The sequence below is a fragment of the Salvia splendens genome, chromosome 1 (assembly GCF_004379255.2).
Source record: "Salvia splendens isolate huo1 chromosome 1, SspV2, whole genome shotgun sequence".
Taxonomy (NCBI): Eukaryota; Viridiplantae; Streptophyta; class Magnoliopsida; order Lamiales; family Lamiaceae; genus Salvia; species Salvia splendens.
The window spans coordinates 3,078,165-3,091,636 of NC_056032.1; the positions used below are offsets into that span (position 1 = coordinate 3,078,165).

Genomic DNA, 13,472 nt, shown 5'->3' on the forward strand with positions numbered 1-13,472 from the left:
AGTATTAAATTATTATACTGATAGACCCAATTTAAAAAATAATGGAAGAAATAAATATTTTAAATTCAGAATCTGAATGATAGAAGTAAAAAAAGCGTGGTTAGATGGGGTTAATTCCGAGGGGAATTATTCATTCAAAGCTCAAATTCCAAGGTATTATTTTTAGCAGAATATCACGAGGGATATGTGTGGAAATGGTTGCGCCACCGCCACCGCCGCCGCCCCTCTTCTCCGCCGTGACCATTCTTTCTAAATTCAAGAATAAAATCAGAGTTCGCTCTTACTTGTTAATTGTTATATATAGTATTAGTATTATTACTTATTTAATGCGATAATTTTGGGTGTAACCGTGTAAATTAAACCATAAATTATCATCTAATTAATTACTAAGTGAGTATATACAATCGGTTCAAGGAAGTGAGTGTTTTTGTTTGACACGATAGAGTATTAATCACATATTCATAGTAATTATTCTAAGAATATAAAATAAGACATAGTCCAATAAAAAGTCTTGTATTTATGATTGAAATATAATTACTGGAGGCAGATAGGACTTAGGAGTCAACCACTTATATTGCAACATGTGAGGACCTGCACAAACTGCACTAAATAATGTTGCACAATCTTTCCCATTTTCATTTATTTACAATAATTATTGAATGCATGACTAGGAAAAAACTGGATTTAATATTTAATCGTATCTATTGTCAAAATTCATTCTGCACAAGAACTAATTTTCCTGCCAAATTCCATTCCATATGTTACTCAACTTTGACCTTACAACCTATCAGTCTTATCCCCTCTCTCTCTCTGCATTAAGTTGGAGATAGACATTCAATTCTCTACCTCTTCAATGTGGAATCATATTTTACTGAAATTATTTAACTTTATGTCACAAAATTTATTTTTAAGTGTACTATATTTGTGTATGTCGTTGAAAATTGAAATGGTCATTTTTTTCTCTTCTTTCTCTTATTGACTTTGAGGTCCAAAATCTGGACAAAAAGTAGTATCTCAGAATTGTCACAGTTTTCCATTACACTGGACGTGGCTATTAGAGCATCAGCATTGGCGGACGTCCACGCGGAATTCTCACCGGCATGAGGGAATTCCTTGGCGGACGTCCGCCATTGCGCGTCCCAGGCACAGATACGGAATTCCACGAAGGAATTCGCAGGGAATTCCGTGCGGACGTCCGCCATTGCGTTGACGCCTGCGGAATTCCGTTTTTTTCATTAAATATTTTTTTTCGGTATCTATATATACATCCCGTTGAACTTCATTGTTTAATTCCGTAAATTGTTTAATTCCGGAAATTGTCTATTTTGTGAATTTTTTTAATGTGGGAATTCCGTCGGGAATTCCGCAGGGAATTCCGGTAGTGTGCAGTGGGAATTCCGTATGACGTGACAAGGCAGTGGAAAGTCTGTATGACGTAGCAGGAGGTGCTTTTGGGAATTCCGCCGGGAATTCCGCTCCACTGCTGATGCTCTTACTAGATTTTTTATTTGTTTGTTACAGTTAGAAGAAAGTAAAAAATATTTTTCACTGATTGCTCATGAAATCTTAAATAAATGCATAATAACAGGTGGGAATGTGGTAGCATGCATTAAATTTTATTTTCTCAGTCTTCTTTTGTTTATACAAAGTTTAAATGAATATTTAATTTTTGGGCTAAAGTTGAATCAAACAAAAAAAAAGATAGAGATTCTAAGTTGAAATTTCACTGAAACAGACTCGCAAAATTCATGATGGTTTTCACTCTTTTTTGAGCTCTTTATTAAAACCTTCCGAAATTGAACAAGAAAATAAAACAAAGAGAGAAAAAAGAATTAAATAGGTAGCCAGCTGGAAGCCGGTTGAAGCCGAACAAGAAACAAGCCGAGTCGAGCAAAATTAGAATGGCAATAATGATAATAAGTGCGTAAATGAGGACAAAATGGGAAATTCGGAAGACTGGGAGGTCAGTAAACGGCAAGAATTGTCCGTTAGCCTGTCACGGGTAAGTTATGCAAACAATGCATTGTATTCGTTCGTTGCGGGTCCCACTATGCCATTTTTCAATTTTATTTTTTTGTTTGTCAAAAATGTGAAAAAAATAATGGATTATCAATACCATTTTATACATTAATTTTAGTATTTTAAATGAGATTTAAATTATAAATATTTTGAAATAATAAAAATAGGCATTAATTTTTTGGACGAGAATTGCGAGACTATGTCTTGACCCTAACTTTTATTTGAGTTTGCACTTTGAATTTGTACGACTTTTATTACTTATTCTTTCATATAATAAATATCACAACACTTGGATGATGATATGGAATTTTAGAAGATTTTGTTTTGTGTGTTAAGTTGAGAGAATATTTTTTTATATTGACGTGGGAGATAATTTTTTTAAAAAAAGAAATGCGATATCTTTTATGAGACAACTAAAAAGAAAAATGTGACATTTATTATGGACATAATTAGTACTAGTACTCTTATTTATCAATTTAACAATTTTATATCCAATCTCTAAGGGTATATTAGTTTTATTTTAGTTTTATGTTATCAATTCTATTATTGAATAAATAATATCTAGTCGTGTACACTTTTAAACTAATTAATTCTAAATGTCGCATTAAAAATATAAAAATTTCACTAAATAAAATGATTGTTTATATTAGCATGAAATTTACAATATAATAGAGAAGTTATTTATAGAAAAAGTGATTACCAAACACTTATCGAGGACAAAATTCAAATGATTATTTGTGGAGATACTATATATGGTTATGGACCAAGTACGAATTACCATTATTTTTCTGTTTTATAAAATTATTGACATTTTATGTAGTATCATTGTGAAAAAACTCTCATCGCCAAATTGAATTGTAACCGAATGCAATTTTGAAATTGTTAACTCGAAATTAAGAAAATAGGGGCTCGTTTCCAATGATTTATGTATCATTATCGTATGGTCAAATTGCTAATAATACCACTTTCATAACCGAGTAGATGCTGTTATTATTTGGTGCCTATAAATCAGCGCTGAAAATAGTTACTTGTGATTATCAATCAGCCAATGGATACTCTTGGTAATTATAAAAAAAAATACAACTTAGTTGAATTTGACATTTTTCATTCGATTAATAAAGCAAAAATTTGAGTTATCAAAATTATAGATGAATGAATAGATCATTATTATTGATACACTTTACAAACTAAATACGGGTTGTGGTTATAGACTTGTATTATAGTAGTTGGTATTTATGTTTTATCTTCGAAGAGAACTCATAATCTTTAATTATTACTAATTTTGTAATGTTAACAAATTGTTTATATTTCAAATGCACTGGTCGAAATATAATGTTTTCACGTAATTTCGAAGAAAATAAACATGCATCAAAATAATGACAAGCCTAATATCTATGATTATAGACATCTCAGATTCAATTCTCACAGCCTACAATAAAATTATATACTAGTAATATAATAGTAAATCGAAAATTAAATCCGGAAATTCTCTTGTTTTCCATTGACAAAAATAAGCCCCCATATTAAAAGGGAGTCCTTACCTAGTTAGGTCTCGTGACTCTTTCTCATTTCTCTAATTTCTTTGTCCAAAATGAAGAGCTTGGGCCCAAAAATCTTTTTAGATCAGTAAATAAGATCTCAATATCTTATTTTATGTGATTATAGGTGCAGTGCAGCACACTCCTAAGTGTTGCGGCCGGATTCGAAACTGTCGTTTCCGGTTCAACGAATGGTGGAGTTGGAATCGGCTCATAAAGGTTCCAAAAAGGTTCGTTTTTAATTATTTAAAACCTTCGTGATTAATGTATAAAATGATCCGGTTTTTCAATACGATTCCATTTTGGACCTGGATCTGAATTGCCTAGCTTTTGATTCCGGTTATGGTTCGGCCTGGAACCGGACGTACTGAACAGATCGGTTTCGAGCCGAACTATCGGATTCGGTATTGAAAATATTTAATTTAGTTGGATCGTAATTACAAAAACCCAAACATTAAATAAATCAGCTCCGGCTAAAGTTGACTATAGATTTTTGCATCTCATTTCACTGCTCATAGTGATATATGTATGTAGGAGTACTATGTTAAAGCGAAATGAAGGATTTGACACCTCTCTCACAAATGTAACAGAGATTTTCCTGTTCTTTGTTGAGAATTAAAATCTAATGAGATTAGGTTTTGACAAAGACATTCATCAAACCATTCTCACATTATATATAAACAATTATTTAGATAGATACGTGCTTGACTAACTAATTAATAATATACTCTCAATTGCATTTTACTGTATAAACATTAACAATTAGTCCAACCACAAACTAGCATCAATTCAAGCAATTATTGAATTTGATTCAAATAATTTAGACTTTGATTGATTGTGGAAATAAATTAACTTACTCCATAAAAAATTGTTTTGTCCCATTTGTTTGACCATAATATATACTCAATATTCAAATTACATCACCTGTACTCATCACTCGATAATATTTTCTAACAAAAATGTGAGTGCAATATATGTTTTTTAAAAAAGGACATATCACATGCACTCTATTATTACACTATGATTTCTCATTTTGAATTATATTCGGTATATCAAATAAATCATTTTGTCATTTGCTATCTCTAAATAATGAATGACAAAATTGAGAAATAGTAGCAGAGGTCAATCACTCCTTATCCATAAGTAGACACAATTATTTCACACACGAAAATATGAGAGAAAAGATATATTTTTTATATTTAGAAAGGGGATTTTGAACTGTTTCCACACAGAGATTTGAAGAAAATATAAATAATAGTCTTGCATGTGAATGTGATGGACATTGACAAAGATGCATAGTACAATTCATTGCTATTTCATGTGACACAGCAATCATATTGATGTGCAATATTCTAAGTAAATAAGATATGCATCATTGTGAAAGTTATTGTAAAATATCATTTGAATATATATTTTTATATGTATGGATATTGCATATTGTGGGCCATAATAAAATTAAAAAATTAGTAGAGTACAATTTTCATAAACAAAAGTTCCTTGCTTTTTTTATAAGAGTTGTGTTTCTTGTTGTCTCGAATTGGCAAATTAATTTTCAACTTAAAAGTATGGGCTTGGTATTTTCTGAAGCCCAGGTTCAGACAATTAGTTGAAAAATAATTAAAATGGGCCATATTTATTTTTTAGTATGAGAAGCCCAATATTTTAAACTGGGCCTTATCCTCTCTTCAATTTTGATAGAATACCAAGAATTAAAGTCGCTATATACTGTTCTTCATATTGAAGTCGTAATATATCAGTTGGTAGTGATATAAACTTTGTAAATATTTGATTGTGGATGTAATTTTCATATTATTCTATTTAAAACTCAATTAAGGTTACTCAAATTTGTTTAATTAGTAAGACCAGTTAATGTAAAGACGTGGGCTAACTCAAAAATAAATAAATACAATGTTAATTCGATATTTGATTTATAATTTTATACTGACTTTTTTAGAAAACTTATTAGTTATATAACCTTAAGAACGCTCGTTTAAGCTCCATAATAAACTAGCTAATTCTAATTCAATGATCTTTATAATTCTTGAAAAGGAATGAAATAACGTAATAAATACCACAATTTAATACTAGTATATAGTACTAATAAAAATGAGGAAGATGCACAAGAATCCATCTCGTGTAACCCCAAAACTGTACTACATTTAGATAGTAACAACACATGTAGTGAATATTCTCACTTTCTTTCCCTTCATACATATATAGAAACCTAGTTAACACACACATACAAACTCAATATATATATATATAGGGTTCAAGTTTTAGGGTTTAGGGTTACATTGATGACTACATAGAAGTTTAATTAGTTAATTTTTCATGACAAAATTTGTGCATGTTCCCTAATGTAGACTTGTTGAGAGCAGAAACTTTGCTGAACTTCAAATGCTAGCTCCTCCACACTCACTTGGCACTCCAACCCTATCTGTCATAATAAAAAAACAACTACTATAAATTCACATACACACATCAAAAGCATTTTTGCATTGTGATTCTTGGATTTAATTTGTATCCCTATACAATCAAGTGTACATATATAGCGTTAAAAAAGAGCAACTCCAAGGTGACGAAATGGATGCGAATTATTGGCCTCATTAAAAATTAAAATCTTGATCAAAATTGTTTCTTAATTAGTGTGATCAAATTAAATACACACATAAATTATACCTTGACCACAAAGGAGTAAAGAACGGTATCTTCCATGGTACTAATGTTCAAGTGAAGAATCTCAAAGGAAAGCCTCTCCAAGACACCAACGACCCTCACGATCTGCCCCGGGATTCGTTTCGATAGAGTTCTTAGAATCACGTTGGATCCCGAGATCTTCGCCTCCACGTCAGCAACCGGGGAGTTGCAGCAAGCTCCCAACTCCTTGAAATCCCCAAAAAAGGGTGTTTCCGGCTGAGGAGGACTGAGCCTGAACTGCCTAGGGCTGGGGCCCGGGCTAGGGCTCAGGCTCTTCCTCCTCTTCTTCGTCTCCAACGACTGCACCACTTGATGCAGCTCCTTAATGAACTCGATCACTCCACCAATAATCGAGGCTTGGTCACCCTAAAAACACGCGCAAAAACTTATGTCAGACTGTCTGACTCAAGCGAAAACTCGTATTCAGTGGCATATTTGTAATATCGTTAACATTATTATGTTGATTTTTTTTTTCAAAAATAAAAAATTCGGACCCGTTTGATGTAGAAACACGGGGTTAAGGAACGTAGGACTTTGAGGTGGTCGTTCATCTGCTTGCGGCGGTTTCTCTCGACAGCGATGTGAGACATTGGATCAAGAACTCTATGACGACAATATATCACGATCAATTGACTTTGTTATGTGTGTGTTGGAAAATGTGGTTTAAGTTAAGGGTATTTATAGAGGAGGAAGATGTAGCTAGATTAAATAGGTACGACGTCGTGTGTAGGTGGGAATGGCAACTAGGGTTGGTCAATAAATGCGATGTGTTACACTCTCGTGAGGTTAATTTATAGAGATTTTACTCTTTACTCTTTCTTTTACTTGTGTGTTTTAATTGTGTAGTAGGAGTAGTATGTTATATGTATGTACGTGTGTAGGTAGTATTATACATCACGTTTATGAAGTTGGGATAATTACGTTGTACGCGTGAGATAAAATAAAGAAGGGTAGAGGGTATGATTAAACTATGGATGTTTAGTCATGAAAGATGGGTGCTCTCATGCATGCCACGCTCTACACCAAAACCTAGCTAGATTCATTCATTGTCATCTCTGTATATTGGATGTGGCAAAACCTAAGACATCAAAAGACTTTTCATAGCTTCATCAGATTATAGTAGTACTAGTACAACTATCTTAATAATTTGGGTGCTACTTTGATTACTAGCTAGGTGGATTTTTAAATTCTATTTATTTATAGTAGCAAACCATATGCATGTGTAAGGAGTTTGATAAAATGGTTGAATATAGATCGTATTTTTCTATGCTCTTTTCATCCATTGCCAATGTAAAATTGGAAAGTTGAAGTTGAAGTTGAAATTAAATAAAGGCACAATACATTCTTCGGTCCTTATACTTTAGTCAAAATGTTCATTAGGTCCTTATACAATTTTTTCGTTTTAATAAGTCCTTATACTTTTCACAATATTTTTATCAGGTCCTCGTACAATTTTTCGTTTTAGTAGGTCCTTATACTTTTATCATAACTTTCATTAGGTCCTTGTACAATCTTTTATTTAGGGACTTTTTTACATTTATCTTGGATAATAATCTAAATTTAATTAAACTTAATAAACTTTTCATATTCCATTATCTAACTTAGCATAGTCTATAAAGATAATATCATCTTGTTATCCAATAATGTCAATAAGTTGTAGAGAATAATAAAAAGGTTAACCTTGATGACTGAAGATTAAAATCGAAGTTTTTTTAGAATAACTATCCGAATTTTCAATTGATTATTTATATTTATATTGAAAGATACGTTTCCCTGAATATTTATAATCATAAGATAAGTTAAATAATAAAATTAAAAGGTTCATTAAATTTAATTGAATATAAATTATTATCTAAGATAAAATTAAACGAATATCTTAAAATAAAAAAATTGTATAAGGACCTAATAAAAGTTATAATCAAAGTATAAGGACCTACTAAAACGAAAAAATTGTACGAGGATGTGATGAAATTTATGAGAAAGGTATAATGACCTATTAAAATGAAAAAATTGTACGAGGACCCAATGAACATTTTGATTAAAGTATAAGGATCTAAGAATGTGTTTTGCCTTAAATAAACATGAATAAAGGAAAAAAAAGTAGAGGAAGAGAAAAATAGTGGTTGGTCATATTATCAGAAATAGAAATAGTAGTAGGAGTAATTTTTATCGATGAACCAAATTAAAAAAATACTCCTTCCGTCCCATAAATATATGGGCCATGGATTGGTAAAGTAAGAGAGAAGGAAAATAGTTTGGTAAAGTAAGAGAGAGGAGGACCTACATTATTAAATTGATACAAGTTTCTAAAAATAGAATGCAGATATTTTTGTGGGACAGACGAAAATGAAAAGTGCAAATATTTTTATGAGACGAAGGAAGTATATAAGACTGATATATTAGTAATTGATTTTGGATTGAGGCTTAGGGTATTAGTATTATGGCCGGTTTGGTTGGCAACATTAGAAATGCAGAGAGAAATTTAACACTGTTTGAAGATGATTAAGGCAAAAGATCCGAAATAAGACATTGCAACCTATCATTTTCATTTCAGCATCCAAAATGAAAACAACAGCATAATCTGTTGGTAACTGATTTGAAATAAATAGAGCACGAAACAGTTATTACAGAAGCTAAAATTCTAAATACAGGCATGATTATATTAGCATTAGCTCAACTAGTTAATTTGAGCTGCTTCAGACATTGAGTTTGGTCCATTGTAATCCATGTGGAGAAATGTGTCCCCTTATTCACTCCAAAGAGAGAAATGAACGTGCCTTGATGTCTATAATTTGCCGCTGCTTCAGAAACAGAGACAAGAAGAAGCGATAAGAATGCTTCTGTATGTATACATCGGTAGCCATTGGAGGTGTCTTCGTATCTCACTGAAAGATAACTATACTGAGCCACCCGACATTTCAGGCTCGTGTGCTGATCTGTCCTTGTTTTTTGCATCTACCGGACAAATGGAAATGCTGAAAGTTGTCTAAACATTGGTTTAAATATCTATCAGTACTAAATGAGAGGAGAGATCACCTTGAAGAAATTTCGCATACTCCTCGAGTTGTGAAATGAATCCTTGGTTGGGACACATCATTGGCCTTTTCACCCTCACGTGCTCCATAGCTTCAGATAAGCTCATACCATGTTTAAACATAAGATAAGCAACAATGACGGTAACACTGCATTGTACATCAATAAATCAAATTCAGAACAACAAACAAACAAACACAAAGAGATGAACTGCCCCTACCCTTTTGAGTTTTCTATATATTTATCTACAGAGTACAGAGAAAATAATTTAGTGGCATAGTTTTCTTTCTGAATCATAATGTCTTGATTTTAGTTTGAAAATGTTTCAGATAATTACCCGTTTACTGAAGTTATAAACATATGTGCCTGATTTACAGAGATTGAGTTATAAATAAGCAAATAGATGCCAACGTTGCTGGTCGTAACAAACTTTAGATGTTGTAACCAGCATTGGAGATTCTGTTTTATCAAAAGGTACCTAAGATGCTTTCCTGAGAGTCTAAAGCAAGCCACCCTGTATAGTACCATAATTATGTTCGATGATGCCATGGTTTAGAATAATCTGTACCTCAGAGAGTATCGAAATTTTCTATAGCTCAACAACTAGGGTCTGCCTCAGCAAGCACAAGTAACCGGTTTGAACAGCTAATACACAAGGTCATTAAACAAGCTTTGGCATATGTAATTAACAACATTGCTTATTCTGGCACTGACAGCAGAATAACATCTACAACAGACTAAAATTCAGGAATTTATTTCTTTGCTTATGAAAGAGTGGAGACATGTAATGGATCTCAACAGGTATATGATAATTAGTTTCATATCAGAAAAACTAACATATTAATGCAATTGCCTTTTAAACTTCAAAATCCAAATTTACATTAACGGATCAGTTCATTTATTAAGACACACTTCTGTCAACTAGAAATCGAAAAAAGATACCTTCTTGATCGTCCAAGAAAGCAGTGAACCAGTATACCACCTCCTGACGCCTTAGCTTCATCTATAAATGCAAAACTCTCGTCGAAGTACTGAGATAGTTTGACATCTTCTGTGTCGCGAACTGTTCCAAATCAAAATGAAATTTTGATTAATTCCTTGAGTCGAGTACCTTACACGGAACAACCTGGGCATATTGATTTAACATAATAAAAAAATGTATTACAAATGCCTTGAAATAAAAGGAGTGATTTTATGTTTGTAATATCCAGATTAACAGTCATAGCATCAAAGTTCACTCCACTGTGATAGCAAATCCACAGATTCACAATCACACAACACAATTGATTTCAAAATAAACCAAGCAGTGAAAAATGAAAAAGCGCAAAATCATCTTGGAAAACCTGCCTTCGATAACTTTGTAAACAAAATCGTTAGGGTGAGAAGGGATCAGCGAATAGGCGACAGTCAATATGTGAGTGACGTTCAACGCTTTCAGAGCAGTCTTATTATTGGCAGCTCCAAGAGATCCTAAGAAAAGGCCCTGCACGAGAGGAAAAAAAAAATCAGACTAGTTGGAAACAAAACATCATTAAACAATGTCAGACGTCAATACATCTTCAATTAGGCAAGGAATGTTGTCCTCTTTGACAATTTTCGAAGCTCGGATGACTTTCAATAGTCCTGCAATATGTTCCTTATATGCATCACCAGCCATTGCTAATAAGGAAACTTCTGCAGTAGTTTAGTCGATGAACCTGTGTTGCATCAGAGATTAAAGATTATATCATATTCCATCCAAAACTCAACCTCCTTCTAGACACAATTGTCTAGTCCTATTCCTTCCTTTTCAAAATTCAATCCAAAAAGGCTCTATCTCGTTACAGAAACACAGTTCCAACGAAACAGATTACAATCATTACATGTAGTTATTTGCACAAATGTCTTTGATCAAATTATCAGCTAATAAAGCTAATGCTTAAGCAATTAAACAATGACACAATAAAGCTATATGCACACACACATATACAAGCGTAAAAGTGATGAGAAGTTGGGGTTTGAACGCATAGGCAACAGCAACAAAACAGAGTGTTATGACAAAATAATCAAACAGTGCTACTATCACTCTATAAACAGCCCAATTCGGAAATCAGAGGAAGGAGATCGCGCCCGGGGAGGGAAAGAGCAGAATTGGTTTTCCTTTCAAAGAAAAGGGGCAGAAATAGTCCAATTAAAGAAGAATTCGAATCACTGACGCAATGAACAGTAGAGATTAAAAGATAGGATAGGAGTTGAGAGCGGATCACGTACACTTTGAATGGAAGGAAATAATGGGAATTTCGTATGAGAAAAAAAGATGTCTTCTTCCTTCCTATTTCTATGAGACACAGAATCCGCAGTGGTGTGAAGCAGTAAGTACATGTATAATAAATGGTGATTGCGCTGTGCAGTTTTCAGCTCCTTATTTCAATATAAACAGCTCATTTACATCAAATTAATTTTGTTAATAAGAATGCCTGCATTCAATACTTGACCCATTCTTTGATTTATTTTAATTGCAGTTGGAACTCAGGCAGGCCCAATTTTGAGGAATAGTGAAATTGATCTCATTAGATAAATAGATATAGATATAGATTTATAGGATGTGCCACGGCGGACTCGAACCCAAAACTTTGAGTATCAACCATTAACTACTCCGTCGCTGGACCAACTCATACACATATCAAATTTACTATCGATTATGAGTGATGTAACTTTTACATATACTACAACTCACTACAATTTCAATCTATATCAACTTGATATTTTTCAGTCATTACTATTCAAGTTCATAATAGCCCATATTCAAGTAAAGGCCATTTCACAAGTACTTTGTACACTCCCACCGTCCCAGTTTAGAAGTGCAATTTAGTTAGGGCACGAGTTTTAAGAAATTGTTGAAGTGTTTAATAATTGAAGTGAGATAGTGGAAAATGAGCCATTTTTTACTTTTTGTATGTTTAAGATTTTTTTTGTTTTATTTTTATGAAAGTAATGACATTTGAGTGCAAATTTCATCAATAATGAGGTTAAATTTTATGTCCAAATATGGTAAATTATAAATGAGACTCTTAAACTGGGACGGACGGAAATGACAAAACATGACTCTTAAACTGAGACGGAGGGTGTATATGATAATTTAATAGTATAGCAAAACCCAACCCGGTACCCCTTTTTCAATTTCTCTATAATTTACGATAAATGAGTAAAAGAACTAATTGAGATTCCATTTTTAAGTAATTTAAAAAATGGTGGGGTTAATAAAAAATTTCAATATTATCTCATTTATAAAACTGAACATTACTTTTAAAAAATGGAGTGTAAAATGCAGTATACTGAATCAATTGTTGTATTATGGAGTACATACAATATGTTGATGTGCATCTTAGTGAAATCTGATATTCCCTCCATCCCATAGAAATATGTTATATTTTCTTTTTCGGTCGTACCACAGTAATAGTCTATATTTATTTATGATAATTTTTTTCTCCTTCTTTTTTACTTTATCATTTATAGGCTCCATCATGCATTATACTACAATTTCAATTACTTTTTCTCTTTCTCTCTTTATTTACCAATTACGCATGAAAACTCATATCAACCCCAAATGACATATTTTTCGATGTGTATCAAATAAAGAAGTGGATATACTCATATTACTTATTAGGCATATCTTCGTCATTGTCATTTAAAAATGATAATCTCTTCCTATGGTTGATGACAAGTGGGTAGCGGTGATTAGGTATGTCCCGACTTAGCACGATACTCGGCAGATATTGGATACCTGCTACCTGACATAATCGAGGAAACATAACGGATTCAGGTATTGGAAAAATAAGGACAGTGGGTCTCAAACATATTTGATACCCGGTTAGCTATATATCTAATATTCAACGAGATACAATTTGCCATAAATGAAAGTGGGCTATTTTTATGAATTATTTGAAGAAGAATTATTTGAAGAATGAGGATGTATTACACATATAGGTAACCTAATTTTTTCAAACATTCAATGAATTCAAACTTGGTAGTTTACATATAAAAAAATTGTTCTTTCTTCTAAAAAAAACATAATTTGACGTGGCTTTTATTCAAATTATTCAAAATTGAATTAATTCGAAACTAATTGAAATTAATAAATCGAAATCGAAGGAAAATACCTATATGGAGTAGTTGTTTCATGGATGATATAGTGTGCTGATGTGA

General features: G+C 32.4%; 2 protein-coding genes across 4 annotated transcripts; both read right to left on the reverse strand.

Moving 5' to 3' along the window:
- Positions 1-3,611: 3,611 nt before the first annotated feature.
- LOC121796840 (transcription factor MUTE-like) lies at positions 3,612-7,013 on the reverse strand. The gene is made up of 3 exons (XM_042195616.1): positions 6,749-7,013; positions 6,237-6,620; positions 3,612-5,994 (listed from the first exon to the last, which is right to left on the reverse strand). Exons 1-3 carry the CDS (start codon positions 6,842-6,844, stop codon positions 5,887-5,889), a joined length of 588 nt encoding a protein of 195 aa, XP_042051550.1. The 5' UTR covers positions 6,845-7,013; the 3' UTR covers positions 3,612-5,886.
- A 1,763-nt stretch (positions 7,014-8,776) lies between these two features.
- Positions 8,777-11,678, reverse strand: LOC121793964 (dual specificity protein phosphatase 1-like). Of its 3 annotated transcripts, none has more exons than XM_042191998.1 (6): positions 11,538-11,678; positions 10,843-10,984; positions 10,635-10,770; positions 10,230-10,350; positions 9,291-9,380; positions 8,777-9,209 (listed from the first exon to the last, which is right to left on the reverse strand). In XM_042191998.1, the coding sequence occupies exons 2-6, from the start codon at positions 10,942-10,944 to the stop codon at positions 9,173-9,175; spliced, it is 486 nt and encodes a 161-aa protein (XP_042047932.1). In that variant the 5' UTR covers positions 10,945-10,984; positions 11,538-11,678; the 3' UTR covers positions 8,777-9,172. The 3 variants fall into 3 exon arrangements, with proteins under 3 accessions (XP_042047932.1, XP_042047920.1, XP_042047926.1); XM_042191986.1 differs by having other exon boundaries at positions 9,291-9,436; XM_042191992.1 differs by lacking the exon at positions 11,538-11,678 and having other exon boundaries at positions 9,291-9,436; positions 10,843-11,506.
- Positions 11,679-13,472: the final 1,794 nt, after the last annotated feature.